This window comes from Dendrobium catenatum, unplaced genomic scaffold, assembly GCF_001605985.2.
Source record: "Dendrobium catenatum unplaced genomic scaffold, ASM160598v2 fragScaff_scaffold_718, whole genome shotgun sequence".
Lineage (NCBI taxonomy): Eukaryota > Viridiplantae > Streptophyta > Magnoliopsida > Asparagales > Orchidaceae > Dendrobium > Dendrobium catenatum.
The window spans coordinates 26,334-43,024 of record NW_021319180.1 but is presented as its reverse complement, the minus strand read 5'-3'; the positions used below and the strand labels follow the sequence as shown (position 1 = coordinate 43,024).

The window sequence follows — 16,691 nt, the reverse complement described above, 5'->3', positions numbered from 1 at the left end:
TAAAAAAAAATATATATTAATTGTCATTAGAATCATGTTAATAAATTTGATAGCATTCCAATGATGATTGTTTAACAGCTTTAAATTTATTTTAAAATTTTTTAGAGGACTTAGATTTTGTTTGGAGCAATATTTCTATTATTTCTTTTAAAAGTCCTTCACTCAACCACATTTTCAAAGTATTTTTTTTTTAATAAAAAGTAAAAAAAATCTCTCTTTTATGTAATTTATTTTTTACAAATTATTTTTCTTATCATGAAAACAGTCTAAAAATTATTTCAAACAAACCCTTAGCTACATTATTTTTCTAATTAGATTAATATTTCATAGGCACTTAATGTAACAAATCTAACTATTTATAAATGACTAATCCCTAAAAAATTGAACATAAGATAATTCATTAATAACTTTTAACTCAATAAATCTAAATTTATTAGAACAAAACACAACAGAAGATCAATAAACATTTGGTACCTCTTTGAATTTCTAGCTAAGAACAAGATAAAATTATTAAGGAAAAAAAATAGCCAAACCCACAAGAATAAACAAAGAATATAATCTCCCATTAATAGCTGAAAGAAGATTATTGCACAGATTTTATAAAGTAATCCAAGTACAAATGAACTTGTCAACAAAAGGATTGTGAAAACAGGATGGAGAGAGAACCACAAACATGACAAGTTACAGAAGAAGAATTTCAATTTGCAGAACAAATATTGGTAGTAAACTGCAGCTTTTTCAAGACCATCTTAGCATTCACAGCCTGTTGATGAGCGTTGTTGCCTGTTGCCGCCTGCTACATCAATGGTATCTGGCAGATATCTATGGAACCAGCAGAACCATTTCAAAGAAGCAAAGGCAACAAGTTAGTTGTCTTATGACCAAATAACCATTTCATTGATTTAGGCTTTGTTTGGGACGGCTTTTTTATTGCTTCCTAAAGTAGCTTTCTAGTACAAAAATTTTAGCTGCTTTAAGAAGCAGTAAAAAAACCGTCCCAAACAAAACCTTAATTATTTATAGAAAGTAAAGTCACAATAACTCACATTTCTTCTTCAGGTTCATTCTTGAGAGCATTCTTTGCTATGCATTGAAAAGCAGCCTCCACATTGAATCCCTCCTTAGCAGATGTCTCAAAGTAGGGAATGTTACCCTTTGAAGCACACCAAGCTTTTGCTTTTTTCTCAGAAACCTGTAAATGGTGAAACGTTTGTCCAGCAGAAGTTTCGAAACCAAAAGCTATATTGAGGAATTCGATGCCTATAGTATTATGGAAAATGATCTTAATTACCACGCGACTATTGCCACCATCAATGTCTATTTTGTTTCCCAGCACTACAAATGGAAAGTTTTCTGGGTCTGATGGGCTAGCCTGCACAGGATGAAAGAGAAGATTAAGTATCAAAATTTGGACATTTAAGTGCTGGAGAGCTGAAGTTCCTTATTACCTGGATCAGAAATTCCTCACGCCAATTGTTCAGGTTATCAAATGACTTTGCAACATTAACATCATAAACAAGAACACAGCAATCTGCACCACGATAGAAAGCCACTCCAAGGCTCTGAAATCTTTCCTGACCAGCTGTGTCCCATATCTGGAGCAAAGAATTGGGGCAATCTCAGTAGAATATAAAGAGAATGGACTGTCATGAAATCTAATGTCGAATGAAGGAGAACAATGAATCAAGAGAAGCATGATTTCATACTCAACAACCAGTTCAGAAAATCATGGATTTTGTTTTCATTTCTTTTGAGCGTGAAAATGAAATGAAAACAAGGGTTCCTTTTTACTTCAATGCACAAAACAAAGCAGCATTTTTATGAACTAGAGCATTAATGACTTATATAACATATATACCTATATTATGTGCATATAAAAATTATTTAATTAACAAAACTTAAATCATTAAGGTAATAATTTTCAACAAACATAATGATAGTTTAAATGACAGTAATTTACAGTTATCTAAAAGACCAAAAAATGATTAAAAACAAATAATAAAGTGATGTAAGAATACTTAAAAATCAATAATATTCATGAAATTAAGCAACCAACTAGAGATCAAAAGGTGAAGGCAGCCTGAAGCAAGTGGGTGCAAAAATGAGGCAAAAAGAATGTGAGCAAGAAGTTGCTAGTGCAAACAATGAGAAAAAGCGAGAATTAAATGAGAAAACTAGCATGTGAGAGAATGTAACGAAACGAAACACCAAGAAGGGAATAGTTCCAATAATAGAGAATAAAGAACCAATGAGCAATGACTAAATGATTATGAGAAACAATGAAGAAGAGAAGGTTCATGCCTAGTAATTATAACAGATACATGAATCAATTCTAATTCAGAGCTGAGCACACAACGCTACAATTTGATGTGGCAAAGCTGTGTGATGGTGCATGCTTTGTTGCAATCTTTCACTTCATAAGCGTGCAATGCAACAACGCGACATGGTGAATCAGCACGATACAGGCACCTTGATATAAGATTATACTTTACTACAAGCAAGGAATTCTATGGTCGTTCACTCCTAAGGCTCGTTTTTAATAACATCGTTGTGAGCTTGGCCAATTGATCACGACAAAAATCGGTATCCAAAGCCGCTTGCAAGAGCATAGTTGTCCATGCATTGGATCACCAAAGGAACTTCGCTTGCAAGGCCCATACCATCATACATATGGTAATTCAGCACCACCTCACCATTCATCATGATAAGCAATAAGCACTCGACAAGTCAAGCCCAACAGTAGGTCGTGAGGTATGGTATGAGGCCCTTCTGACTCTTTTTGATACATAACACAACGAAAGAGAGTCTATTGCATACACAATTATATCTTTAAAAACTCATCTAGCTTAATCATTTTGTAAACACCATCTAAAAGTTGTGCAAAGGTGTGATGGGGTAAAAAACTCTTAATCTACTGCTATGATGCACCGATACACCTATTTATGAAGGCATGCTATATCGAATACGTGTCGGACACGGATACGCGCCCGATACGGCTCGAATACATGACTGATATTTCAAAAATGTATCTCATTAAAATAATATATAAATTGAAAAGGATATGCATATCAAGCACGCATATCCTATTAAATCATTAAACACACACACACTATATATATATATATATATATATATATATATATATGTATGTTACATAAAGAAACAGCCCACCCATATTCGGTATTCATTTCCATGAGCAGGGCTAGGGCTTTTGATTTTTCCTTCACATCTCTTCGTTTGTCGCAGCAGCCGACGCTAGGGAAGGCCGAACAAGCGGGCTTCTTCGACCGTCTGCTTCATCTTCGTCGTTAGCAGGAGCAACGGACACCAAGAAAGTTGTGAGCATCATGCAAGGAGCAAGATGAAAAAGCGAACATACACGAGTAGGCGAGGAGGGTGAACATACATGAGCAAGCCGAAGGAGCGAGCGTCATTATTTGAAGGTTCACTTTCGAGCCTTCTACATTTTCTCAGGCCGAAGGAGCATCCATCTGTGTGTTTTATTTCATGCGTTTTGAATGTCCATACTCCTATGTACAGTTGTCAAACAAGAGGAGGGCTACAATTTAGGGTTCAGCTATCGTGAGGGTAACGACAAGCAAAAGGTAAACACCGTCCGTACTCCGCGCAATTTTTTAGAGTTTTAGCATTTTATTGATTGGATTTCTTATTACTTATTAGTTTCTTTGAAACTATTTCATCATTTTATTTTCATTTTGGCTTTGATTTTTTGTTGTGTTTTCTACATTTATTGTGTGTTTAATGGAGAAGGAATACATGTTTTTTACTTACAAAATTTCACTTCCACTTGCATCTAGCTAAGGGTTTATATGTATAAAGCTCATAATTCTTGCAAAAATAAATCACATATTTAGACATCCTTGAAACAATGATACAAGGATGCTAATTTTGGAAGCATATTTATTGAAGATGATATATAAGTCCAAAGACAAATCCCTGAAGAAGCTAATCATACCATTCCTTCCATTAAATAGTTGAAACTTCATGCACTAGATAGTCTATGTTTATGTTTTTGATGTAGTAATAAACATTTTATGCTTACTTTTCTTTTGATATTATAAGCTACAACACTAAATATGATGTTTCTTTAATATTCTTTTGTCATTTTAAATATTATGCTATAATTGTTTTCTTAATTTTAATATATACTTTATAAATTATAATGTCATGTCCACGTCGTACCCGTATCTTTTACTTTTAATAATTGACATATCCCGTATTCGTATCATATCATATCGAATATGTGTCGCCGTATCCGTATCGATGCAACATAGATCTACTGTCAATATAACATTTAGATGAGTTAATATACATAATCTTAAATAGAATAAGATGCATACAACCTCCTTGAGCAAGTTAAAGACAAATAAGAGTTTCTCCTTTAGTAGAAAATCATACATGTTTCCAAAAGATAATAACCATCCTAAACTCAATCCCCAAAATAGCACAAACCACAGTATTTTTGATAGATCTACCTTGTTACAATATATTCTTGTGATATGCATAAACTCCAAGTGAGACAACAAATGTGTATTTTACCACACATGTATCTTTAATGTAAATAAGGGTCCCTATAATCAAAACATCTCACACATTTCCATGGGATTTATGATCTTCACATCAAATTTACGGGCCTAGATTAATCATCCTTAACTCAAACACCTAAAATAGGACACACTTCACTATTCTTAGTAGGCCTAGCTTTTAAAAGTGGATTGCCATGACAAAGATAAAAATGTATAAACTCCAAAGTCTAATCTTACTTCATAAATACACAACAAATGGTTATACCACCATATAAGTATGTTCAATGAAGCTCAACTACTATTTGTGCAAAAATTAATGTTAAAGAGCATATAAATATGCTTGCAAGAGATAGGTTTTAACAAGGCAAAAGTGTGGGTGTATGCTTGCGTATGTGCACATGTATATGTGCCTGTGTGTGTGCATGTGCATAAGTGTTTCAAATGAATAAAGAATCTAATAAAAGTTTCTATATATGTCTAATGGCATCATGATTGATAGTACTATCCCAACTATTTATGATTGATTTAATTAATCCTGATTTTCTAGTAATCATCACTGAGTATTAATTGAGGAGTTGATAATATTCTTTGTGCATCATTTTGAACTACGCCCATATTAGGTTTACCCTTCTCATTCCAAATTCTCAACACTAAATTTATTTAAGCATCTAATGGGATGCATTTTCTACCTTCTACATACATGTCCAAATCACCAAATCAATTTCAATTACCTTATCTTCAATATATCACTCAAACTATTCTTTTAATATAATTATTCATAAATTTATAGTTCATAGCTCTGTCATTCATCCATCTTAACTTTCTCATTTCTTCCATAATTAACTTAGCTATCAACGAAATTTTTCCATCTAGTTGTTGGATCCATACAATATCACAAGCGTAATTTTTTTTTTGTCTGATTGTTGGATCCATGAAAAATATTCATTAATTTAATTGATACTATTCAAGCACTTCTCCATTATAACCATATAATATTCTCATTTCTCTCTTAATTAATCTATATAATTGATCTAAAATACTTAAACCCATCACACCTTAGTATGTCTTTATCTTCTAATAATATTAACAAATAATTGTTAATATCACACATAGAAATTGCACAGCATATGCAAAGTATTTGCCCTACTAATTCTAGCCTTTTATCTTTAAAAAATTTTCTCTTTTGTTCTAATTTGCAATTATTTTTAACACATCTAATTCTTATCACTTGCCTTAGATATTCTATTCATCTTTTCTCCTTCCATAATATTAAGTCATTTATATAAATTGTTAAAAGTTATAGTATTTGCATAGCTAGCTATACGCTTTGTAAGGCATCTAGCTTATTTAAAATCATTGTAAGCCTCAATAACATTTAATTGTTGTCAATTTCTAAAAGCACATTTTTTAATATTTAAAATTTTGATGACAACATGTGACAAAAATAATAAACAAAAGAAGCAACTTAATTGTGAAAAAACATCACTTGAATCATATGGCTATTTCATTTTAATTACACAATGAACCTTTCAGGCTATTAACACTAGCATAATCTGTGACAAAGATAACCATCTTATCATTTTAATTACCAATTATTTGATGTCAACTTTATAAATCATTCCCAATGCAATCATATTAAGTGCAAGTTTTAGCACATCCTATTAAAAATAAAGAAGTTATGAAAAACTAAATAGTCAACAACAGTCGTTGTCATGTAAATGACCTAATTGGGCCACTTAAACCACAATAACTAAAAATGAAGGCCATAAGGGTATGCTTAGTTTTAAGGAATTGGAAGTCATACAAATTCATTTTAATTAACAAATCCATATTAAATGTTTCGTTCAGATATTTGTAATAGTAAATGAATTCGCCAAAGAAATGTTAACAAATGCATTTCACATTATCAATCCTTTGCCCAACCTTAGCAAACAAATGATAGAACATTTTATTAGAACAAAAACTAAACTTCTCATCAATCAAACAAGAAATAAAAAGGTAATTATTAAACTCTCCCGGAACCAAAGTGAGGAAAAACAAACTTCATACTCATTAGCATTTCCTTTTATTTAATTTCTTATAATTCCTCCAAACCAAATAAAGCCTAAGAGAAACGTTTAATTAACTCCAACGATAGTAAAAGCTTTTATATATAAAAACCCAATCAACAATAACATCGTCTAAGAGTATTTTAAAGGTTCTATATCTGCCAACAAATAACATCATCCAACAAGGTGCACGCTGAATAGAACCAAAACAAAACATGTATCATAACTAAGCAGTATTAACAGTATAAGAAGCAATTCAAAGCTTCAAGAAACGGAATTGTCAAAGCAGAAGCAACCTAATCCTCAAACAGAAATCAAACTTCTTAAGATAACAAAAACAATACAAAAAGGAATCCAAATCAGCCTTAACGGCTAATGAAAGACTCACCTGTAATGTAAAGAGCCTGTCCTCAAACTGGATCTCCTTGGTTAAAAAATCCGCCCCAATTGTTGCTTTATACTGATTACTAAACTTTTTACTGACATATCTACACGGAACCAATCAAGGCAAAAACTTTCTTAATCATTATTATTTAAAAAGAGCATTGTTTTCCCAAAAAATTGAAAGTATGTCAGCAATCCAAAAAAAATTCAAGGTTACTGGTTCATCAAAGACGTCTTCCCGACCCTGCCAAAGATTCAGAAACAGAATAATTAGAAAGAGCGGATAAAATAAAAAAAAATTACGTCTTTAGGGAAACCCAAAGGGGCCGAGGCTCTCACCCGCTGTCGCCAAGGATGATGACTTTGAGAAGCATACGCCTACGGGACGCCATGGCTAGGATTCAATTGTCTGGTCAGAAGGGGCCGCTTGAACACCTAGGGTTCGCTTCCCCTCCTCGAGAGAAATTCCTATATTACGAAGTCTGCAGAGAGGCAAGCGAATGGAGAACCAAGAAATTGTCTTGCGAATACACGGGTTGGGCGGGACGGCTTAGCGGAATGCCCCCTGTTTTTGTAAAATTTACGAAAATGGTATCAGCTCACGATATTGACTATGGAGCCGTGTTAGATCTGTCAAAAATAGTTTGACCTATTATAATTTTAATATATATATAATCTATTTTGGCCTAATTTAGACTTTGTTTATGATGATTTCCTTATTACTTTTTAATTTTAATTTATGTACTGAAAAGCTTCTTTAAAAATATGAAAGTCGTCCCAAACGAAACTTTAATTTAATTTTTGGGTTGTGAATAAAAAGAAATTGTAAAGTTTTTTAAATACAGGAGTTTTAAGAATTTTAATATTTAGTTTTGATGAAAAAAAATATAAAATAAAATTTTAACGAATTCCAAAGTCACTTCATATATCATTTGTTAATGTATTAAATTCGTTATTGAACGAATTTCAAATACAACACAAGCTGTTCCACTCTCATGACCTTGCTGCAAATGTAAGTCATCTTTCACTACTTTCGGCTATCGGTTACCGCTATCATTGGGCTTTATACTATATTTATTTTATCGTAAATTAATTTGAAATGAACCTCCCTAACTTTTAATTAAGTAGAAAATCAATCTTTTTTAGAATAATATGTTTATATTCTAGTCATATTTATAACCCTATTTCATTTATCTTACGGGTTTTTTTTTTTTTTGGGGGGACAATTTAACCTTTTATTTAGTGTTTACTTTTAAAAGCTCATTTCTGAGCCACAATTTTAAAATTGGTTTTACAAAAATAGATCATTGCCACCGAGTACTATTGTCGATCAATGACCACACTCATAATTGAGCTTTACACTGCATTTATTTTACTAAAAAAAATTATTGTATTTATTTTATGTTCATCAAAACAACAAATGTTTTGAATAAATATCATTTATTTTATTCTGCATTCATTTTTAAGCAAAACAAACACATTTAAACTTGATTCAATTTATTGTAATTTGTGTTTAGCCTCATTGATTTCTATCTTGAGTAGAAAATCAATCTTCTTTAGAACAATTTGTTTATATTGAAGTCAAATTTATAATCCTACTTTATTTTTCTTAAAGGAAATCAATCTTCTTTAGAACAATTTGTTTGTTTAAATGATCTTCCTTTACTTGGGTTTGTTGCACTCGTTTTGGATGATTCACTTGGGTTGGTTCTTTTGGATATTTTCTGCTATGCTGCTGCACTAAATCATTCAATTCCGATGGCATGTGTATTAGTTTCTGCACTTTGGGTATTAAGTTCCGTTTGAGATGGATTTCGTATCGTTTAAAATTTTAATTTTTTAATAGAAAACTGCTATAAGAAATAATAAGAAAGCCGTCCAAACAAAGTCTCTTCAAAACATAATTATGTTCCTTTGTTAGCAATTATTTCTTCTTGCTTGTTCTCTAGTATCATCTTTTGTTACAGCTTTCACTTCACTATCTCATTTTTGAGAGAAATTATTCTGTGAGGATATCAGACGGTCCGGAGGTCAATCAGAACGTGTCATGTCATCCGGTACACAGCGGTACGCAGCACCAGTACCGAGAAAAAAATTGACACGGCGCATTCTAATTAACCTCCAGATGACGTCTAGCATCCGCACATAATATTTTTTTCATTTTTGAGGTAATTTTCTTCTGCACTTGCTGAAATTAATCACTTCTAGCAACGAAATTGGGCTTTGGCCCGAAAATTATCCTTTTAAAAAACACACAATTACTGCAAATCATCCGAATATTTAAATCTGCAACACTACAGAAAGTTCATTGGATTTAGGGAAATGGCAAACCCAATTGCAGCACAGTGCAGGAATCTGCAACACAGAGCAAAGTACTGAACACCATTAAACACCAACTGTTTGTATATATATATAAATTTTGCCACAAAGGAACATATCAAAACTGAAACTAGATCAAAGGACCTGAAGCAAACAGGCCCTGACAAGAATATTAAAGAATTGACAATCATCTATTAGTTTTCTCTACAGACACATTCATTGGAAGAAATCAAACAATTCTCAAACTTAAAATTTTTAAAAAAAAATTATTATGTTCAATGAGATAAAAGACCCAAAGAAAAGAGAAAAAAAAATCCTGCAATTTACAATTAACAATGCAGGAAAAAGGTTAATTGTGGTTACTGAAAACCTTGGCTCTTCTTCACATTACCCATTTCTTTGCCTTCGCTGCTGGAAGTTGATGGAATCTGACCATACTCGCTTGTTGGTGCACTGTACACGCTGCTTTCATAGCCCTGGCTTGCAAATGCCATTTTTCTGAATTTTTTCATATCTTCATTGTATTGCATTGCATCATAATCTGAGCTAACATGAGAGCCATAGACACTGCTATGCCCAGGTTTAACTCCTTCATTCAGATCCTCAAGAGATGCATCTCCTTCCAGGGCCCGAACAATCTACAGACGGTTTCATATGGAGTTAGCAGAGATTTCTAAGCTCAGGGTGGCTAAATTTAAAATGTTAAAAGGGGATACTTAATGAAGGATAACAGTACCTGACTCATCCGCGGCCTTCGCCTTGCGGAATGGCGAACGCAGGCAGCAGCACAAGCAATCATTCGTCTCATCTCGATCGGGTTGTATGTTTGGCCCAGATTAGGATCAGTGAGGGCATCCAAGTTGCCATCATCAAGAGCTCGTGTAAGTAAAGGTCTTGCCTGGGGTAACAAGAATATGAATTTGAATGATTTCAACCATCAAATCACATTGATGAAAGCAAATGTAGCAAAATTATTCAATCTATGGGTCTTAATTTACACTGCAAAAAGAAGAATGGCTTCTACTTTATGCAGCAAGTGAACCATATAAGGATAATAAGTAATCAAGTTGGTAGTTAATATACATCTAACATACCCAATCAACCAAACTGTCATCCATGAAAGACTGGCTTGAATCAACAGGGCGGCGGCCAGTGATTAGCTCAAGAAGCATGACTCCAAAAGAGAAAACATCTGATTTATCTGTCAATTTGCCAGAAGATGCATACTCGGGGGCCAGATACCTGAGAAAAAGGATAATTAAGTAACAGAGATAAGATAAACATTACTATCTCACCAGAGTAATCTTGGGATTTAAAGCTCTTGGTAGCCAGATTGAAAAAAAGTCTTACCCAAAAGTTCCCATGACTCTGGTAGAGACATGGGTGTTGGTCTCCGATGCAATTTTTGCAAGGCCAAAATCTGCAACCTGCAAAAAAACACCAGCTACTAAGCTAAGAGAAGCAGTATCTTCACAAAGTTAAGAGAATGCCAAGCAGCCAAAAGATTTTTTTCATGGATGTTTCTTCATCATCATTTTCCTTATCCCAACTATTTGGAGTAGCTATGAATCCTTATACTTCAAACTACCACCAGTTTGTAAGCCAAGAGAATCAGGAGAAAAGAGAGGGGCAAGTTATAAAAGGAAGAAAGAAGACAACAAATTTTGAATATCCTATATGCGTCAAACTTTTTTATTTTTGTTTCATTTTTATATGTTATGGTTACCTTTGCGTCAAACTTGAAATCAAGAAGGATGTTGGATGCCTTAATGTCACGATGAATAATCTTAGGATGACCTGCAAAATTAACAGCACTATAAGAACATGGTAGAATTGACTAATAGCCATAATTAGGAAAGCTAAAGCAGTGTAGAACAACAAGTAATTGATGGATGAAGCCTAGAAACTCACAGTCTTCATGCAAATATGCAAGTCCTTTTGCAGAGCCTAGAGCAATTTTCAATCTTGTTGGCCATTCCAAAGTTGGTCGGTCCTTACCTGCAAAGAATAATATTAAAAAAAGCTTAAAATAAAGCAGAAAGTGCATAATTGATCTTAGAGTAGTCAACAAGCCTCATTTACAGCAAGACACAGAAATGAAGCTCACAAGTCTCATGACCATCAAATTTTATAAACAACAAGTCTCATGATCTGATCTAGAAGATAGACATTACCAATTAAGTCAATTCATCACAAAGAAAAAGGCCATTCCACTAATACTGGTATCAGTTTTTAATAGTTAATGGATCTGTTTAGATTGGGGTTATGTATCGGTTAGGTTATTTTAATTTGGCTTAAGATAATGGTGCAAATATGTTATACTATTTGTGTTAGTCTACGATAAATAAATAAATTCTTAGTTGGTAAGAATATTACATAGGGGTTAATGCTGAGTTTCATGTATTAGGAAGATAACTCAAGTTTCAATTTATCGTTATACGAACGCAAAGAGAGGGGCAAGTTATTTTAAGCTGGATTAAAACAATGAACCGGAATAAATAAAAAAAACAAGATTGACTTGAGCAAAAAACCTATTTGAAGGATAAAGTGTGAAGTTGACCCCCAGAATAACCCTGAAACAAACAAGCCCCATATGATGATATGAACTTCTTGTAAGTTCAACATAAAAAAGTTCAAAATCGTCAAAAACATTTGAAAAAATTGAGCGTATTCATCTCTGTTAGTGACAAACTTGATCGACTTTATGAGGCCAGCTTTATGCATTCTTCCTAACTATGGATTCATTTTAAGAGCTATATTTCTTGATTCTTGTATATGTAAATTCTTTTAAGTAACTTACGAGCGATCCATTACTTAATCAAATAGATAATCTTCAATAATTTACTTCTTAGCCTACTAATATTACTAAGAAAACCAATAAATTTATCACACGTTACTGCATTTTCTGGAACTAAACTTCTATAATGAGGTGCAGAGGCTTACATGCAAAGAAGAAGAAAAAAAAAAGTATAGAGGTCAAATTCTGTTCTTACCATGCAAATGGAACTCCAGTGTATTGTTTGGAACGAATTCATAAACAAGAAGTCTCTTTCCATCAGCAATGCAATATCCAACCAACGAAACCAAATGTCTGTGATGAACACGGCTGATGATTTCAACCTCTGCCTGGAACTCACGCTCGCCTTGCCCACTACCAATCTTCAGTTGTTTAACAGCAACTTCTTTGCCATTTGGAAGCATTCCTCGATGAACATATCCAAAACCACCTTGCCCTAGAAGATTAGCATCAGAGAAACCATCCGTTGCCATTGCCAATTCTTCATATGTAAATGTGCTCTTTGAGAAACCAAGACCAAGGCCTGGTGATGGTTGAAGTGGTAGATTTTCAGAGCCAGAATAACTCGATCCAGAAGCCCCACTACTGCTCGTAAACGGTGGTGTAGGAGGAAGGCCTCCGACATGGGCGGTTGGATGTAGAGGGCGTGGAGGGAATGGTGGCACTGGTGGATTTGGAGGCATTTTCATAACATAATCAGCTGGTGGAGGAGCATTTTGATAATTTTGCAGCCCATAAGGTTGATCTGATTATACGATGAATTAGAACTTCAGCTTTATTATAAAACCAAAAAACAGTTGCAGAATAGAATTTGAATCATGAAGTCTTTTATATAATAAATAGCCTGGTAAAATTAATAACAATAGTTTGGATCCTAAAAGTTAAATCCTGATTTACAAAGTACAAAAAACCAACTAAATAAATAAATGCCCATCTATTATCATCTTCTTCATAATAGCTTTATCTCAGCCATAATGTTCTCCCAGTTATGCATGCCATACTTAGCTGGTCATGACAAAAATGATTCAGATACAAATTCTTTCAATATTTCAGTAGTTTTTTGCTCTGTTTGGTTGCAGGAATTGAAATAGAGGAAATAAAATTGTACAGTAAACGGAATAGTAAATGATTAGGATTGAAAGTAGTACACACCCACTTGTTTAGTTGAAGAGAATTTGATTTTTTTTTTTTTTATTGTTTGGTTGATGAGAAATTGAGTTTTCATTTCTTGTGATGAGGATATGAGATCATAGAAAATGAAATTGAAAGTAAAATGCATTTGCATTTCCTCCAATTCCTTCAAACCTAAGATACCTTAAATGAAAAGGAAATGGAAATAGTAAAAAAATTGAATTGACAAGTCTAAAAATAAAAATACAAATGTCCATCTATTGTCATCATCAATAGCCTTATCCCAGGTCCCAGCCAAACATACCATATTTAGGTAGTTGGAAACAAAATGATCCAGATACAAATTTTTTCAATGTTTCCGCAGTGTTGGGTCTCTTTGATTTGAATGAATTGAAAGCAAGTAACCCTGAAGGAAATGTAAGAGAGAAAATGGAAAGGAAATGAATTGAACTTAGTTTTCACCCACTTATTTGGTTGGAAAGAAATTGAGCTTTATTATTATTATTATTATTATTTTGTTTGTTTGGTTGATGAGAAATTAAGTATTTGTTCCTTGTTGGGAAAGGAAATGTGAGCCCCATTAATGAAACAATACATTTTTCTTTCTATTGGAGCCAAACACTACTATAAAATTGTGAAGTAAATACGTTTGCCTTCACTCAAATTCCATCAAATCAAACAATCCCTAAATGGAAAGGAAACGATGATAAATTTAAAAAAAAGAACTGAATTAGTTTTAAGCACTATCTGTTGATGCTCACTAATAACGCCCATCACCGCCTTCCGCCACCCCTGACCAATTCCCGCCTCCTCCCCTTGCCTATACCAATCACCGCTTATACTATCAGCCACCACCACTATCGCAACCCCATCGAATTTCAATGCATTTGAAATATATCATACAAACAGAAACACATTTCAATGCATTTTATTTGCATACAACTAAACAACATATATTTCAAAAAAAAAAAAAAACCATTCTAATTACTATACATTTCTAAAATACAAGCATTAAAAAAAACCAAACAGCTCCTAAGTAAAATCAATTTCCTATGAACAACACAAAACCGATAAATCTTGATGTAGTTATGACATAAACAAATTTTCCTTTATGACTAATTCCTTCAAATCAAACAAAGCCTTTGCGACTCCATTAGTTAATGGCATTTTGTCAATCATAAGAGATGCTTCTTAATTAAACATAATGGTTTGGTTTATTTGCTTCATTACAAATTAGAAAAAAAATGTCAAAATAAAAGAATTGCATAAATTGAACGTAGGCAACTCAGATTTGAACGGGTAGAAAGAATTGTCAATCAGATAATAAAGAAAAAGTCAATTCATGATGCAATGATGGGGAAATTCAATTTATCAACCCGATAGCTTAAGCACGCAGATAGACGCAAAAAGGAAAATTAAGAGCCCTCTGCTACACGACTCATGCCCTAAGCTGCCAATGACATCCATCAGATCCACAATTTAAAAAAGACGACAGAAATCTGAGTGGAGAAGATAAGAGACGTCACCTTTCACTGGTGGTGGAGGCGGCGGAGCACCATAGTGCTGGTACGCTGGCGGAATAGGCTGCGGGCGACGCTTCTTTCTAAAGCAGCAGACACAAACAATACCCAAAACCAGCAGAATCAGCACTCCACCCACAGCCAGCCCTACCACAAGCCCCGTTGAATTCGAACTCGACGATGAGGACTGTGAAGAAGGCGGCGAGGGAGACGAACCATGCGAACTCGGCGGGCTATTTGAAGATGACGATCCCCCTGGTGGAGCTGGGCTCGACGGAGAGGGCTTTCCTGGAGGCGCGGGAGATGGTGGATTGGTGACCGGAGGAGGAGGAGGAGAAGAGCTCGGCGGGGTCGCAGCTGCCGGAGGCGGCGGAGAAGAAGAGCTAGGCGGGGTCGCGGCAGCCGGAGGCGGAGGAGAAGAAGATCTAGGAGGGATCGCGGCGGTCGGAGGCGGAGGAGAAGAGGAGCTAGGCGGGGTTGCGGCAGCCGGGGGCGGAGGAGAGGAGACCGGCTGAGGAGGGGAAGCGGTAGCGTTTGAGGGTGGAGGGGCAGTGGAAGACGCCGGCGGGGTGGCGGAGGTCGGTGGCGGAGGTGAAGGTGGCGAAGGTGAGGTTGGTGAGGGGGCGGTGGTTGGAGAGGGAGAGGCGGACATCGCCGCGGCGATCAAAATAATCCGTTCAGCCGCTGTACTGATCTCCCTTCCGCTCTCCCTCAACGTTTCTCTCTCTCTCTATCTCTACCCGTCGATTTTTCTCGCGATAAAAGTTCTATAGACGTAAGGAAAGGTTCGGTGGACCGGAGAGGATGGGCCCACACGGTCTAGCCGCTGGCTCTGACCTGACAAAGATGGGAATGTTAGTAAAAGGAAGCTTCTGGACTTCTGGTCAGACCATCCTTCTATAAATTAGGAGAAAAAAAATCGCGTATCATTTCATATCTCTATGAAATTTTTATTTTTTGGAAATAAATATTTATGGGGCTCTTTGGCAACGGGATTTAGGCGGAATTTGGGCAGGATTTATGCTAAATCCATAGAACTTATGACAAAATAAATTTTTCATTTGATTCTTTTTATGATAAATTTTGGATTTTGTAAATTTTACAGTTCGGCTAATTTAACATTCCAGAGCCTCAAGAAGGGCGAATTATTACGTCCGGTGACCGGACGTCCGGACATCCAATCCAGATGCGCCACGTCACCCAAATACACTGGGCCCCAGTATATTTGGGTGACATGGCGCGTCTGGATTGGTGTCCTAATTCGGACGTAATAACTTGCCTTGCAGAAGAGTGGGAGAGCGAAAAAAGAAATTGACTTTGAGGTCATATTATCTACTGCGTCTTAAATCCTCATTATATTGTCCAATAGCTCTACAGTCCAGTAGCTCCACAATATTTAATAGGATTTAATATTTATATTTTCAACTAGTTTTCAGGATTTAAATTTAGCAGGATTTATTAAATCTAGATTTACATAATTTATTAAATCCTATTCAAATTAAATCCTACTTGTTGTCAAACAGCCCTTATGAATTTCATTATCATGTAACTTGAATATATTATTATTTTTTAAAAAATTGATTTATTGTAATATATAATTTTTTTAATATTTAATTTATTGTAAAAGAAATTTATTTTTTTAGTTTTTATCAAAGCATGTGTGATTTTTATTTCATATTTGATAATAAATTTTAATATATTCATCAATTAAGCATTGAGATACTCAGATACATATAAAAATATTCAAAATAAATATGATAATTTCTCTTATATGAAATAATATAGTATTTGCTAGAAAAATGATACTTTAGAATACAACAACTACTACTACATGAATATATTTTCTCTATTCTGCCTATTAAGAGTTAAATTCTCAATGCCTAATTAAAAGATAAATATATTTAGAAAAACATATATAATATTACCACTTATCTAATGGTCAAGC

The 16,691-nt window shown here is 34.4% G+C and overlaps 2 protein-coding genes across 2 annotated transcripts; both read right to left on the bottom strand.

The window, feature by feature from the left end:
• Positions 1–542: 542 nt before the first annotated feature.
• LOC110095879 (ras-related protein Rab7) lies at positions 543–7,513 on the bottom strand. Its single transcript, XM_020821585.2, has 7 exons — positions 7,319–7,513; positions 7,197–7,223; positions 6,984–7,083; positions 1,449–1,595; positions 1,292–1,372; positions 1,047–1,192; positions 543–822 (listed from the first exon to the last, which is right to left on the bottom strand). The coding sequence occupies exons 1-7, from the start codon at positions 7,369–7,371 to the stop codon at positions 750–752; spliced, it is 627 nt and encodes a 208-aa protein (XP_020677244.1). The 5' UTR covers positions 7,372–7,513; the 3' UTR covers positions 543–749.
• Positions 7,514–9,364: 1,851 nt separating this feature from the next.
• LOC110095869 (proline-rich receptor-like protein kinase PERK1) lies at positions 9,365–15,515 on the bottom strand. Its single transcript, XM_020821578.2, has 8 exons — positions 14,753–15,515; positions 12,292–12,840; positions 11,210–11,296; positions 11,025–11,095; positions 10,649–10,725; positions 10,393–10,540; positions 10,035–10,196; positions 9,365–9,936 (listed from the first exon to the last, which is right to left on the bottom strand). Exons 1-8 carry the CDS (start codon positions 15,396–15,398, stop codon positions 9,658–9,660), a joined length of 2,019 nt encoding a protein of 672 aa, XP_020677237.1. The 5' UTR covers positions 15,399–15,515; the 3' UTR covers positions 9,365–9,657.
• Between the last annotated feature and the right edge of the window lie 1,176 nt (positions 15,516–16,691).

Coding starts and splice junctions, on each gene's coding strand:
- LOC110095879 (XM_020821585.2), bottom strand. CDS start 7,371: ATGGCGTCCCGTAGGCGTATGCTTCTCAAAGTCATCATCCTTGGCGAC. Junction 7,224..7,318: donor ATCATCCTTGGCGACAGCGG/GTGAGAGCCTCG, acceptor AATCTTTGGCAG/GGTCGGGAAGACGTCTTTGA. Junction 1,193..1,291: donor ATGGTGGCAATAGTCGCGTG/GTAATTAAGATC, acceptor CACCATTTACAG/GTTTCTGAGAAAAAAGCAAA.
- LOC110095869 (XM_020821578.2), bottom strand. CDS start 15,398: ATGTCCGCCTCTCCCTCTCCAACCACCGCCCCCTCACCAACCTCACCT. Junction 12,841..14,752: donor GCCTCCACCACCAGTGAAAG/GTGACGTCTCTT, acceptor TCGTATAATCAG/ATCAACCTTATGGGCTGCAA. Junction 11,096..11,209: donor TGCATATTTGCATGAAGACT/GTGAGTTTCTAG, acceptor TTAATTTTGCAG/GTCATCCTAAGATTATTCAT.